We start from the raw sequence: 15,618 nt of genomic DNA, 5'->3' as shown, positions 1-15,618 counted from the left end.
GTGACCTTAATTGCCTACCGTCTAAGCTGTTAGGTGTCTTAACGACCGTTCCACAGGTGCATGTTCATTAATTGTTTGTGGTTAATTTTCATTTAACCTTTATTTAACTAGGCAATTCAGTTAAGAACAAATTCTTATTTACAATGACAGCCTAGGAACAGTGGGTTAACTGACTTGTTCAGTGGCAGAACGACAGATTTTTACCTTGTCAGCTCGGGGATTTGATCTTGCAACCTTTCGGTTACTAGTCCAATGCCCTAACCATTAGGCTGTGAAGTTTTTTGGATTTTTACGAATTATCTTTGAAAGACAGGGTCCAGAAAAAGGGATATTTCTTTTTTTTCCTGAGTTATATTTTTATTGTTAGAACAGACTCTGGTACACTTATTTATTTAGTGTTGTTTACACGGTTCCAAAATGGTCCGAAAAAATAATATTGTAATCTAACAGCAACTGTTGGGCATATATAATACTCACACAACGCTTGCTCCTCCCCTCCTTTGTCTGGATCTCCAGTAGCTTCCACAACTAAGTCACATGTCTTCCACAGATCTGAATTCCCCTTTCCCTCCTGAGCAACCAGTAAACATTCACCCATTTCCAGTGTCACGTTCTCCGCATCTATTTTTCTGTCACGTTACTGTGTTCAGAGTTTATTATAACCGATTTATTGATGTGACACAGTGACCATCGGGCACTTTGAGTAATTTGTGCGTCTTAATTATTTAAATCAAACAGTGTGCTTAAAGCATCAGACAAGTGCATTTGTAATTGATTTTATTCAAAACACATAGGGTGTGTCTGTCTATATCCTGAAAATTAAGTTTAAATATTGACCAATTGATTGGTCGATAGAACAGGATGACTCTCGGTCGACCAAGATTCTTTGTAAGCCCCATGACTAAATATAATATATACATCTAAAAATGGTATGTGGTAGTAGGAGGATCTTGATGAAACCACCTCTCAATAAATCTCCACAGCCCTGCATAGTTCACAGGAGATCTAGTATACAAGACAACACAACACTCTGGTACGCAGACAGCAAGAGAACCTCACTAAAACCCCCCCCCCCTACACACACACACCTAGCAGAGGTCAGTGGGTTGGAGTTAGCAGAGGCCCAAAGCTCTGCTTACCAGGAGCAGAGAGAGCGAGAGAGAGAGAGAGAGACAGTGGGCAATCCTGGACAAGAGGTCAGAGGTTTCTGGGTCAGCATGCCTAGCAGGGAAATTAATTCTGATTCATTAGGATCCCCATTATCCGAAGCCAATGGCGACATCTAGTCTGACACATAACGGAAAAAAACAGACAAAATACTTTACGATTTACATTAAAAACATTAACATATAGTGTGTGTGTGTGTGTGTGTGTGTGTGTGTGTGTGTGTGTGTGTGTGTGTGTGTGTGTGTCACATGGGGGAAAGGCGTTTCTTTATTTGTGGTTTTAAACCAGGTTTACTGATCACATGCTCTGTATAAGATGGAAGGGAGTTCCATGCACTCATGGCTCTGTATAATACTGTACTTTTAACTTGGCAAGTCAGTTAAGAACACATTCTTATTTTCAATGACGGCCTAGGAACAGTGGGTTAACTGCCTCGTTCAGGGGCAGAAAGACAAATTTTCACCTTGTCAGCTCGGGGGATCCAACCTTACAGTTGATTAGTCCTACGCATTAATGACCTGCCTCTCTCTCTCGTTGCACTCCACAAGGAGACTGTTACGCGAATGCAGTAAGCCAAGGTAAATTGCTAGCTAGCATTAAACTTATCTTATAAAAAACAATCAATCATAATCACTAGTTAACTACACATGGTTGATGATATTACTAGATATTATCTATCTATCCTGCGTTGCATATAATCTGACAGAGGTGGTAGGCAGAAGCAGACGCGTAAACATGAATTCAAACAGCACTTTCGTGCGTTTTGCTAGCAGCTCTTCGTTGTGCTTCAAGCATTGCGCTGTTTATGACTTCAAGCCTATCAACTCCCGAGATGAGGCTGGTGTAACCGAAGTGATATGGCTAGCTAGTTAGCGCACGCTAATAGCGTTTCAAATGTCACTCGCTCTGAGCCTTGGAGTGGTTGTTTCCCTTGCTCTGCATGAGTAACGCTGCTTTGATGGTGTCTGTTGTCCTTGTGTTGCTGGTTTGAGCCCAGGTAGAAGCGAGGAGAGGGAGGCAAGCTATACTGTTACACTGGCAATACTAAAGTGCCTATAAGAACATCCAATAGTCAAAGTCCAATAGTCCTATAATAACTAACTACAACCTAAAACTTCTTACCTGGGAATATTGAAGACTCATGTTAAAAGGAACCACCAGCTTTCATATGTTCTGAGCAAGGAACTTAAACGTTAGCTTTCTTACATGGCACATATTGCACTTTTACTTTCTTCTCCAACACTTTGTTTTTGCATTATTTAAACCAAATTGAACATGTTTCATTATTTACTTGAGGCTACATTTATTTTATTGATGTATTATATTAAGTTAAAATAAGTGTTCATTCAGTATTGTTGTAATTGTCATTATTACAAATAAATGTAAAAAAAATAATATATATATATATATATATATATATATATATATATATATATATAAAAAAAAGAAATCAATAGATTTTTTTTTAAATTATTTTTAAATCGGCCTCCTCCAATCGGTATCGGCGTTGAAAAATCATAATTGGTCGACCTCTAATACACATACAGAGCCTTCAGAAAGTATTCAGACCCCTCGACTTTTTCCACATTTTGTTACGTTACAGCCTTATTCTAAAATGGATTTAAAAAAATACAAATTCTCATCAATCTACATAATACATGTTACTCTATATAATGATCAACCTGTCTGTCTAGAGAGAAACTAGACCATGTTACTCTATATAATGATCAACCTGTCTATCTAGAGACTAGACCATGTTACTCTATATAATGATCAACCTGTCTGTCTAGAGAGAAACTAGACCATGTTACTCTATATAATGATCAACCTGTCTGTCTAGAGAGAAACTAGACCATGTTACTCTATATAATGATCAACCTGTCTGTCTAGAGAGAAACTAGACCATGTTACTCTATATAATGATCAACCTGTCTGTCTAGAGAGACTAGACCATGTTACTCTATATAATGATCAAACTGTCTGTCTAGAGACTAGACCATGTTACTCTATATAATGATCAACCTGTCTGTCTAGAGAGAAACTAGACCATGTTACTCTATATAATGATCAACCTGTCTGTCTAGAGAGAAACTAGACCATGTTACTCTATATAATGATCAACCTGTCTGTCTAGAGAGAAACTAGACCATGTTACTCTATATAATGATCAACCTGTCTGTCTAGAGAGAAATTAGACCATGTTACTCTATATAATGATCAACCTGTCTGTCTAGAGACTAGACCATGTTACTCTATATAATGATCAACCTGTCTGTCTAGAGAGAAACTAGACCATGTTACTCTATATAATGATCAACCTGTCTGTCTAGAGACTAGACCATGTTACTCTATATAATGATCAACCTGTCTGTCTAGAGAGAAACTAGACCATGTTACTCTATATAATGATCAACCTGTCTGTCTAGAGAGAAACTAGACCATGTTACTCTATATAATGATCAACCTGTCTGTCTAGAGAGAAACTAGACCATGTTACTCTATATAATGATCAACCTGTCTGTCTAGAGACTAGACCATGTTACTCTATATAATGATCAACCTGTCTGTCTAGAGACTAGACCATGTTACTCTATATAATGACTTGCTGACTTGGCTGGGCCAACACACACACACACACACGTTAAATGCCTGGATACAACCAAGTCTGACAGTACTACAGACATAAAAAGGCCTGTCCTGGCCTCAGCCATCTCCTGCCACAGTGTGTAGACAATTTATCATGTTTAATCTATTTGGTCTGCATACCTGCTCACAACATGAGAGAAACTAGGGAGATCCCAGTGTAGTTTAGTTAACGTCACAGAGTCGTGAGTGATCCCGTGAGTGAGTGATCCCGTGAGTGAGTGAGTGATCCCGTGAGTGAGTGAGTGATCCCGTGAGTGAGTGAGTGATCCCGTGAGTGAGGTGTAGCCTCTCTCTCTCGCATGTTGTAGCAGAAGTAAATCTAGTCTAGTGTGTTGTAGTTAGGCTTGGGTACTATAACGTATACCAGGGTGTTTGGAAATAGCCACGGGATGGTTTTTCAATACCGTCAATACTACTTCTTAAAAAAATTAAAATGTTGTTTTAAATACATTTAAATATTTTTATTTACTTAAGTAAATACCTGCAGTCAACTTGCCATTATTATTTATTAGATAAAGGAAATCTCATTCCTGATTTCACCCGTTACATTATTTTACACTATGAAGCTCACCAGGAGTCCCCAGTCACGATGACGAGAGACCAGAACCTCGTGAGTCACTGTTGTGCAGCATGCGCCAGGTGATCTAGTTAGTCTGGAATTCACTACTAGATATTTGTCAGCTAGATAACTTAGAACTATTAAGTTACCCGTCTAAAATGTGCTAAATGCTCTGCAGTTGTGCATTTGGTTTGCTAATTTTAGTAGCTAGCTACCTAGCTAAGTGGTTAGCTTCTTGCAATCAAGTGTGATGTATTGTTGTCTCTACCTTCTTGCCCTTTGTGCCGTTGTCTGTGCCCAATAATGTTTGTACCCTGTGGTGTTGCTACCATGTTGTGCTGCTGCCATGTGGTCTTTCTGCCATGATGTGTTGCTGCCTTGCTATGTTGTTGTCATGTTGCTACCATGTTGTCATCATGCTGTGTTGTCATGTGTTGCTGCCTTGCTATGTTGTTGTCATGTTGTGTTGCTACCATGTTGTTGTCATGTTGTGTTGCTACCATGTTGTTGTCATGTTGTGTTGCTACCATGTTGTCGTCATGTTGCTACCTTGCTATGTTGTTGTCTTAGGTCTCTATGTAGTGTTGTCTTAGGTCTCTATGTAGTGTTGTCTTAGGTCTCTCTTTATGTAGTGTAGTGTTGTCTTAGGTCTATCTTTATGTAGTGTAGTGTTGTCTTAGGTCTCTCTTTATGTAGTGTAGTGTTGTCTTAGGTCTCTATGTAGTGTTGTCTTAGGTCTCTCTTTATGTAGTGTTGTGTTGTCTCTCTTTATGTAGTGTTGTGTTGTCTCTCTTTATGTAGTGTTGTGTTGTGTTAGGTCTCTATGTAGTGTTGTGTTAGGTCTCTATGTAGTGTTGTGTTGTCTCTCTTTATGTAGTGTTGTCTCTCTTTATGTAGTGTTGTGTTGTGTTAGGTCTCTATGTAGTGTTGTGTTGTCTCTTTATGTAGTGTTGTGTTGTCTCAGGTCTCTCTTTATGTAGTGTTGTGTTGTCTCTCTTTATGTAGTGTTGTGTTGTCTTAGGTCTCTCTTTATGTAGTGTTGTGTTGTCTTAGGTCTCTCTTTATGTAGTGTTGTGTTGTCTCTCTTTATGTAGTGTTGTGTTGTCTCTTTATGTAGTGTTGTGTTGTCTCTTTATGTAGTGTTGTGTTGTCTCTCTTTATGTAGTGTTGTGTTGTCTTAGGTCTCTCTTTATGTAGTGTTGTGTTGTCTCTCTTTATGTAGTGTTGTGTTGTCTCTTTATGTAGTGTTGTGTTGTCTCTTTATGTAGTGTTGTGTTGTCTTTAGGTCTCTCTTTATGTAGTGTTGTGTTGTCTTAGGTCTCTCTTTATGTAGTGGATAAAGTTGGGCCAGGGAACCTCTCCCTCCCATCAGTGTAGTGTAGCGCAGTCACAGAGTTTGTAAACCCAAAGGCACAACGTCGCAGGAACACTTGTGAAACAGACCAGGCTGGGGTTTGGGATTTAAGAGGTCAATGAGAGAAGTAGAAAAAAAAAAAAAGATTCCTTAGTTGTTCACTTTCTGGAAATCTAAAGTGTTGAGTATCCGGGAGTTAGCGAGTTTGGTTACTAATGATCAGCAGCATCTGAGCTTGGAGAAGCCTAATTATCGTGACTAAACGGTCACGTGGAATTTGACTGATTTCATGACTCGTGACCGCCGGTGTGGAGGTAATACAGTCACCTCAACAGCCCTACTCTGGGCTCTGGGGTTGTGCGCTGGGCTCTGGGGTTGTGGGCTCTGGGGTTGTGGGCTCTGGGGTTGTGCGCTGGGCTCTGAGGTTGTGGGCTCTGGGGTTGTGGGCTGGGCTCTGGGGCTGGGATTGTGCGCTGGGCTCTGGGGTTGTGCGCTGGGCTCTGGGGTTGTGCGCTGGGCTCTGGGGTTGTGCGCTGGGCTCTGGGGATGTGGGCTGGGCTCTGGGGCTGGGATTGTGCTCAGGCTCTGGGCTTGGGCTCTGGGCTTGGGTTCTGGGGTCTGGGTCTGTGCTACTGAGGTCTATTGTGGAAACAGGTCATCTGTATTGTGTTGGGACAAAGAGACCACGCACAACCACAACACAGTGGCATCATCAGCCCGGTGAGAACAAAAGCCCAGCAGGGGACATGGGGAGAAGGTCAGAGGAGCTCTCACTATGTTCCCATGAGACTGCATCTCAAATGGCACCCTATTCCCTATATAGTGCACTACTTTAGACCAGGGCCCTATATAGTGCACTACTTTAGAACAGGACCCTATTCCCTATATAGTGCACTACTTTAGACCAGGGCCCTGCTGTCCATCTTTCTCCCTCCCTTTTTGTCTATTTCAGTGGTTAGACCGTTGGACTAGTAACCAAAAGGTTGCTAGATCAAATCCCTGCGCTGACAAGGTAAAAATATGTCATTCTGCCCCTGAACAAGACAGTTAACCCACTGTTCCCCGGTAAGGCTGACAGTTAACCCACTGTTCCCCGGTAAGGCTGACAGTTAACCCCCTGTTCCCCGGTAAGGCTGACAGTTAACCCCCTGTTCCCCGGTAAGGCTGACAGTTAACCCCCTGTTCCCCGGTAAGGCTGACAGTTAACCCCCTGTTCCCCGGTAAGGCTGACAGTTAACCCCCTGTTCCCCGGTAAGGCTGACAGTTAACCCCCTGTTCCCCGGTAAGGCTGACAGTTAACCCCCTGTTCCCCGGTAAGGCTGACAGTTAACCCCCTGTTCCCCGGTAAGGCTGACAGTTAACCCCCTGTTCCCCGGTAAGGCTGACAGTTAACCCAGTGTTCCCCGGTAAGGCTGACAGTTAACCCCCTGTTCCCCGGTAAGGCTGACAGTTAACCCCCTGTTCCCCGGTAAGGCTGACAGTTAACCCCCTGTTCCCCGGTAAGGCTGACAGTTAACCCCCTGTTCCCCGGTAAGGCTGACAGTTAACCCACTGTTCCCCAGTAAGGCTGACAGTTAACCCCCTGTTCCCCGGTAAGGCTGACAGTTAACCCCCTGTTCCCCGGTAAGGCTGACAGTTAACCCCCTGTTCCCCGGTAAGGCTGACAGTTAACCCCCTGTTCCCCGGTAAGGCTGACAGTTAACCCACTGTTCCCCAGTAGGCTGACAGTTAACCCAGTGTTTCCCGGTAGGCTGATAGTTAACCCACTGTTCCCCGGTAAGGCTGACAGTTAACCCACTGTTCCCCAGTAATGCTGATAGTTAACCCACTGTTCCATGGACCCGTCACTCCACACTAGGGCTGCACACTCTTGGCATTCTCTCAACCAGCTTCATGAGGTAGTCACCTGGAATTATTTTCCCGACAGTCTTGAAGGAGTTCCCACATATGCTGAGCACTTGTTGGCTGCTTTTCCTTCACTCTGCGGTCCAACTCATCCCAAACCATCTCAATTGGGTTGAGGTCGGGTGACTGTGGAGGCCGGGTCATCTGATGCAGCACTGCATCACTCTCCTTATTGGTCAAATAGCACTTACACAGACTGGAGTCACGAGTGTGCAAAGCTGTCATCAAGACAAAGGGTGGCTACTTTGAAGAATCTCAAATATATATTTTAACACTTTTTTGGTTACTACATGATTCCATAGGTGTTATTTCCTAGTTTTGATGTCTTCACTATTATTCTACAATGTAGAAAATACTAAAAAATAAAGAAAAACCCTTGAATGAGTAGGTGTGTCCAAACTTTTGACTGGTACTTTACATTTGCCACAGCTAGACAAAAAAAAAATATTGTTCAACCAAGAGCCGATCAACCAAACCATGGACTAAATAGGGTAAGCCCTACTCCACACAGAACAACTAGCAAGTTGCAACTTATTATTTGACCTTTATTTAACTAGGCAAGTCAGTTAAGAACAAATTCGGCCTAGGAACAGTGGGTTAACTGCCTTGTTCAGGGACAGAACGACAGATTTTTTACCTTGTCAGCTCGGGGATTGAATCTTGGAACCTTTCGGTTACTAGTCCAACGCTCTAACCACTAGGCTACCCTGCCGCCCCTACACTCTAACCACTAGGATACCCTGCCACAACTACACTCTAACCACTAGGCTACCCTGCCGCCTCTACACTCTAACCACTAGGCTACCCTGCCACCTCTACACTCTAACCACTAGGCTACCCTGCCACCTCTACACTCTAACCACTATGCTACCCTGCCGCCTCTACACTCTAACCACTAGGCTACCCTGCCGCCTCTACACTCTAACCACTAGGCTACCCTGCCGCCTCTACACTCTAACCACTAGGCTACCCTGCCACCTCTACATTCTAACCACTAGGCTACCCTGCCGCCTCTACACTCTAACCACTAGGCTACCCTATCTCCTCTACACTCTAACCACTAGGCTACCCTGCCGCCTCTACACTCTAACCACTAGGCTACCCTGCCACCGCTACACTCTAACCACTAGGCTACCCTGCCACCGCTACACTCTAACCACTAGGCTACCCTATCTCCTCTACACTCTAACCACTAGGCTACCCTATCTCCTCTACACTCTAACCACTAGGCTACCCTATCGCCCCTGCAGACGTACTTAAAATACAAATCAAATATGAATGAAAGTACATTTTCTTTCTTCCTGCTAGTGAGTGTTGAGCTGCCAGTCTGTACCCCTAGCTCTAGACAGACTGCCTGTACTCCTAGCTCTAGACAGACTGTCTGTACTCCTAGCTCTAGACAGACTGTCTGTACCCCTAGCTCTAGACAGACTGTCTGTACTCCTAGCTCTAGACAGACTGCCTGTACCCCTAGCTCTAGACAGACTGTCTGTACCCCTAGCTCTAGACAGACTGCCTGTACTCCTAGCTCTAGACAGACTGCCTGTACTCCTAGCTCTAGACAGACTGCCTGTACCCCTAGCTCTAGACAGACTGCCTGTACCCCTAGCTCTAGACAGACTGCCTGTACCCCTAGCTCTAGACAGACTGTCTGTACCCCTAGCTCTAGACAGACTGTCTGTACCCCTAGCTCTAGACAGACTGTCTGTACCCCTAGCTCTAGACAGACTGTCTGTACTCCTAGCTCTAGACAGACTGTCTGTACCCCTAGCTCTAGACAGACTGTCTGTACTCCTAGCTCTAGACAGACTGCCTGTACTCCTAGCTCTAGACAGACTGTCTGTACTCCTAGCTCTAGCCAGAGTGCCTGCCTGTCTGCACCCCTGGCTCTAGCCAGAGTGCCTGCCTGTCTGCACCCCTGGCTCTAGCCAGAGTGCCTGCCTGTCTGCACTCCTAGCTCTAGCCAGAGTGCCTGCCTGTCTGCACTCCTAGCTCTAGCCAGAGTGCCTGCCTGTCTGCACTCCTAGCTCTAGCCAGAGTGCCTGCCTGTCTGCACTCCTAGCTCTAGCCAGCCTGCCTGTCTGTACTCCTAGCTCTAGCCAGCCTGCCTGTCTGTACTCCTAGCTCTAGCCAGCCTGCCTGTCTGTACTCCTAGCTCTAGCCAGCCTGCCTGTCTGTACTCCTAGCTCTAGCCAGCCTGCCTGTCTGTACTCCTAGCCTGCAGGCCTGCTGAGAAGGATTTGCTGCTGTTTAATCTAGGAAGGAATTTTTCAGCCAGTATTGAAGTATGATTATGTGTTGATACAGCCATGAGGAGTGACTAAGGCCTCGGGCTTGGGTAGGACTGGGGCAGGGCTTTCACAATACCAGAAGTTTGACTTTGACACTGATACCAGGTTTAGTACCACAATACTTGATATCAAAATGATACCACGGTCAGAAAACCAAAAGCGTATTAGACAAAGTCACAGAAGGGCCATTTTTTGTTGTTGTATGAATGAAATAATTAATTAATCAATTATATTTGACTTTGGTAAAAAATATATACAACTAAACAACGACATAATGGTGTGTGTGTGGGGGGCTAGATTGTAGCTTCCAATGTAATTGTCAGCATAATTTACAATCCCATATATATTTTTTTTTTAAATAACTAAATATACACGTCAGTCAGTCAGTCAGTCAGTCAGTCAGTCAGTCAGTCAGTCAGTCAGTCAGTCAGTCAGTCAGTCAGTCAGTCAGTCAGTCAGTCAGTCAGTCAGTCAGTCAGTCAGTCAGTCAGTCAGTCAGTCAGTCAGTCAGTCAGTCAGTCAGTCAGTCAGTCAGTCAGTCAGTCAGTCAGTCAGTCAGTCAGTCAGTCAGTCAGTCAGTCAGTCAGTCAGTCAGTCAGTCAGTCAGTCAGTCAGTCAGTCAGTCAGTCAGTCAGTCAGTCAGTCAGTCAGTCAGTCAGTCAGTCAGTCAGTCAGTCAGTCAGTCAGTCAGTCAGTCAGTCAGTCAGTCAGTCAGTCAGTCAGTCAGTCAGTCAGTCAGTCAGTCAGTCAGTCAGTCAGTCAGTCAGTCAGTCAGTCAGTCAGTCAGTCAGTCAGTCAGTCAGTCAGTCAGTCAGTCAGTCAGTCAGTCAGTCAGTCAGTCAGTCAGTCAGTCAGTCAGTCAGTCAGTCAGTCAGTCAGTCAGTCAGTCAGTCAGTCAGTCAGTCAGTCAGTCAGTCAGTCAGTCAGTCAGTCAGTCAGTCAGTGTGTGTGTGTGTGTGTGTGTGTGTGTGTGTGTGGCCGGCCGGCCGGCCGGTAGTAACCGAAAGGTTGCAAGTTCAAACCCCCGAGCTGACAAGGTAAAAAATCTGTCATTCTGCCCCTGAACAGGCAGTTAACCCACTGTTCCTAGGCAGAATGTGTTCTTAACTGACTTGCCCAGTTAAATAAAGGTAAAATTTAAAAACTAAGCCCAAACCAGATGGGATGGCGTATCACTGCAGAATGTTTTTGTAGCCATGCTGGTTAAGTGTGCCTTGAATTCTAAATAAATCACCAGCAAAGCACCAACTCCTCTTCCATGCTTCACGGTGGGAACCACACATGCAGAGATCATCCGTTCACCTACTCTGCGTCTCACAAAAACATGGTGGTTGGAACCGAAAGTCTCAAATTTGGACTCATCAGACCAAGGGACAGATTTCCACCGGTCTAGAAGACCAGAGTGGTGCCCTCACCACTGTGTGAATCAGGCCTTCATGGTCAGCAACAGTGCGTGAAAACCTTGTGAAGACTTACAGAAAACGTTTGACCTCCGTCATTGCCAACAAAGGGTATATAACAAAGTATTGAGATAAACTTTTGTTATTGACCAAATACTTATTTTCCACCATAATTTGCAAATAAATTCATTAAAAATCCTACAATGTGATTTTCTGGATTTTTTTTCTCATTTTGTCTGTCATAGTTGAAGTGTATCTATGATGAAAATTACAGGCCTCTCATCTTTTTAAGTGGGAGAACTTGCACAATTGGTGGCTGACTAAATACTTTTTTGCCCCACTGTATATCAGACACCATTATCTGACCAGAGACAGTAGCTTAGAGGCTCAAGTATATCAGACACCAAAGCCCGACGGCACACACACACACACACACAGTTCTTCCCAGATACTGTATTAGGAGCAAACTTACGTTTCTCATCATCCTCGTGCACTAACGACGCAGCTCTAGACAGAACATCCAATGGCGTCTCCATTCTTCACAACAAACCTGAAAAGAAAGATTTAGATGTAAAATAACTGTAATCTTTATGGATTATGATGACAAATGGACTGCATGTTTACTATAGCGTTTCACGTATAACCATGTGTTATAACTGTCGTGTCTCCAAGCAGGATGCATTATTTACTAGCGTCTCGTGTCTTGCAGAGTGTGTCGTTTGTACCCACTGACAGAACTCATGTGTCGGTTGGTGACGTTGTCCTGACAGAACTGATGAACGAAGTAGTGGATTAAATAGCTCCAGTGGGAGGCTCATCCTACTCAAAACATAAAAGTGATCCTGTATAGATAAAACTATACTAAATATAGGTCACGTCATCAAATACCTGATTAAAAACACAATGTTTTGCAATGAAGGTCTACAGTAGTCTCAACAGAACCCTCTAGGGTTAGCACCACGGTATAGCCGGTGTTCAGGAATTTCACATTCTCCTCTGGCTGCGAAGCCTCCAATGCAACACTATAGAGGCTTGTGGTTCTAGCTGCCATAGACTTGCACAGTAATGGACTTCTTCCTCCCTTAGTACTGCACATGTATGATTTAGAAGCGTGCTTAACTTAAACGTGACACACACTTTTTGCCTGCTGGCTGGCCGGCTTTACATACTGTTTAGCTAAGTTAATTAAATATAAATCAGCTAGCTCATTTCCAGCTGTCAGATAGAGTTTCAGTCCCTAGCATGGAAAACTTTGAGGAAGGAGAGATAACAGAATTATAAATTATATTTTAATTTGAGTAAAATGAAGCCTGTTTCTTTGGGGTTTTTTTCTTTCCTCATACAGGGAAATGATGGAGTGAGATCCCAATGAACGTCCCAAACCTGAGACTTAGGGAATATCCCCGAGATTTAGGGAATATCCCCGAGACTTAGGGAATATCCCCCGAGACTTAGGGAATATCCCCCGAGACTTAGGGAATATCCCCCGAGACTTAGGGAATATCCCCCGAGACTTAGGGAATATCCCCCGAGACTTAGGGAATATCCCCCGAGACTTAGGGAATATCCCCCGAGACTTAGGGAATATCCCCCGAGACTTAGGGAATATCCCCCGAGACTTAGGGAATATCCCCCGAGACTTAGGGAATATCCCCCGAGACTTAGGGAATATCCCCCGAGACTTAGGGAATATCCCCCGAGACTTAGGGAATATCCCCCGAGACTTAGGGAATATCCCCCGAGACTTAGGGAATATCCCCCGAGACTTAGGGAATATCCCCCGAGACTTAGGGAATATCCCCCGAGACTTAGGGAATATCCTATTTCCCATGGATTATGTGTACCTATGTTAGCAACAAAATATACAGTTAAACATCACACACAATGTATAAACCTATTACAATTGGAGTAGGCCAACCCTGCAGGACATCTGCTGGGTGCAGGGTTATGTTTCAGCCCAGCAATAACACACCTGATTCAACCTATCCAATCTAATGAGTTGATAATCATGTGTGTTATTGCTGGTCTGGAATAGAAGTCTGCTCCCCCAGTCGATCAGGGAACAGTGGAGCAACGTTGGCCACCGCTGGTTTTGGAGTTTTTGTTCACCCGAAATGATGCTTAAGTAATAATAAAAACCTACTTGTTACTACTCAATTATCTATTGTCGTTTACGCTAAGATGTTCAATCTTTACATACGAGTTAATGTAACAGTATAACTTTAGACCGTCCCCTCGCCCATACCCGGGCGCGAACCAGGGACCCTCTGCACACATCAACAGTCACCCTCGAAGCATCGTTACCCATCGCTCCACAAAAGCCGCGGCCCCTTGCAGAGCAAAGGGGAACCACTACTTCAAGGTCTCAGAGCAAGTGACGTCACCGATTGAAACTCTATTTAGCGCGCACCACCGCTAACTCAGCTAGCTGTTTCACATCCGTTACACTAGCTCACGTACATTTTGGAGTGAAGAAGTGTTGATACTTTTCAGTGTTTAAACTCGTTTTACAATTGTTAAAATAGTATTCAAAATTAACTAGTGTCGAATGTTGATTAATCACATATCACAATCCTGTAATAAATAAGGGAGATATGTGATCATTTTATGTGTTGGCGGTTTAGTCTAACTGCACATCAGTACAATCCTGTCCTGCCCTGAGTGGAAGTGTTGAGCTCTTCTCCAACACAATACATCCATGATTGGTTAGAGCATTGGACTAGTTACCGGAAGGTTGCAAGTTCAAATCCCTGAGCTGACAAGGTACAAATCTGTCATTCTGCCCCTGAACACTGTTGTAATTGAAAATAAGAATTTGTTCTTAACTGACTTAAAGGTAAAATAAATAAAATGAGCCTGTCCTGCACACTGCTACTACCTAGTTGAATATTTTACTATAAAATGCCTTTATTAAATGTTTTAGGTTAAAATAATTTGTCATAGACTTTTCAAACAAGCTTTTTTCCTCGTCTGATGTCCGTGCCTACACCGTGAGTCCCCGGTCCTCCTAATGGTGTTCGAGTCACCAGCCTCCACTGTAACGCGGTAGCACGCACTACTCCCGTCGTCTTCTCTCGCTTCCCACACTCAACATTCCGAAGATACCTTTCCTGCCTTCGTTTCTTCCCCTTCTTCGGGAAAAACCACTTTGATATAGTCTACACTATCTGACATTTCTCTCATGACATTTTCAACGTTACAACTTTTATCCCGTTTCCCATGTATCTAGGAATAGTTAACACAGGAGGGTACATAAACCATGTACGATTTATTATGGTACATTTTCTTCAAATTCGATCGTTATTTAGCCTTCTTATACTAATAATGTTACTCATCGTCTCCCAATCATTAAATCATTAGTCACACTTACATTTTGCCTTGGGGAAACATTCCCCCCTCCCCTCTACTTTCAGTTGTAAAACAATGTCATTCATGAATTGTCACGCAACAAGCATATGCACTGCAGCTTCCTAAAGTGTCTCAGCATCGACCTAGTATTATAGTAGCCTGGTCGTGACATGGTACATACCACCTTCCTTAGAGCGCCACTTTGGGATCTTCGGAGTTATATTCGCGCCGATAATAACGCTAACAATCCTGGCTCCGTTTGAATCCACAGGGGGGGGGGGGGGGGGGGGGGGGGGGAGCAACGGACCAATTTAATTGTTTTGTGTCCGAGGTGAGTGGAAAAACAATGGCTAAGCGGTCCGACAACAAAACTTACGAACTTCGTTGTAAACGAAAGGGGGAAGAATGTTTGGAATGATAGAATTCTCTTCCTAGCAGGTGGTGAAAGTGGAGAGCGCTCATTGGTCGAGCTCTACGAAATAATTTCGGCATAAATTATGATAATGGCATTGCGTCACATCCGTTGCAGGTACAAGACAAGGAAATAATTGCAAATAACGTTCCCGATGGACGAACGAAGAGGTGGGAGGGAAGATGGCGGAAGTGGATGCGGAGTTCGAATCGAGTAGCGCGTCGAGTAATAATTGGTGAAGACGAATGTTCTGAATGGACAACAGTAATATCGAAAACTGGAACAAAACGGAAATGGTCTGAAATTGGAGTGAAGGATACGTGTGTTGTGAATGATAATTAATCGCTTCTTGTTGGGATGCGCGTGGAAACCTTTTTGAGGTGAAGATACTCGCTGGTTGAATGGAGGAAAAATAAGAGTCTGTCAGTCCTGTTTTATTTTTTTTATAAAGAGCAAATACCTACGCATGTGAAGCTTGGTTATGTAAATTACGCTGTAAGAGCTTTCTTCCCCAAACCATTGCAGTGTAAGAATTG

The 15,618-nt window shown here is 43.8% G+C and overlaps 1 protein-coding gene across 1 annotated transcript in view; it reads right to left on the bottom strand.

Annotated features, from left to right (window-relative positions):
- Positions 1–15,125, bottom strand: part of LOC139413915 (vestigial-like family member 4b) — a 97,247-nt gene extending 82,122 nt beyond the window's left edge. Inside the window, exons 1-2 of the mRNA XM_071161772.1 lie at positions 14,852–15,125; positions 11,795–11,872 (exon numbers count right to left, since the gene is read on the bottom strand). Coding sequence (XP_071017873.1) covers positions 11,795–11,858 — 64 coding nt within the window. The 5' untranslated portion in view covers positions 11,859–11,872; positions 14,852–15,125. The remainder of the gene's footprint in view (positions 1–11,794; positions 11,873–14,851) is intronic.
- Between the last annotated feature and the right edge of the window lie 493 nt (positions 15,126–15,618).

The sequence above is a fragment of the Oncorhynchus clarkii genome, chromosome 7 (genome assembly GCF_045791955.1).
Source record: "Oncorhynchus clarkii lewisi isolate Uvic-CL-2024 chromosome 7, UVic_Ocla_1.0, whole genome shotgun sequence".
Lineage (NCBI taxonomy): Eukaryota > Metazoa > Chordata > Actinopteri > Salmoniformes > Salmonidae > Oncorhynchus > Oncorhynchus clarkii.
This window is presented reverse-complemented; position numbering and strand designations above follow the sequence as displayed.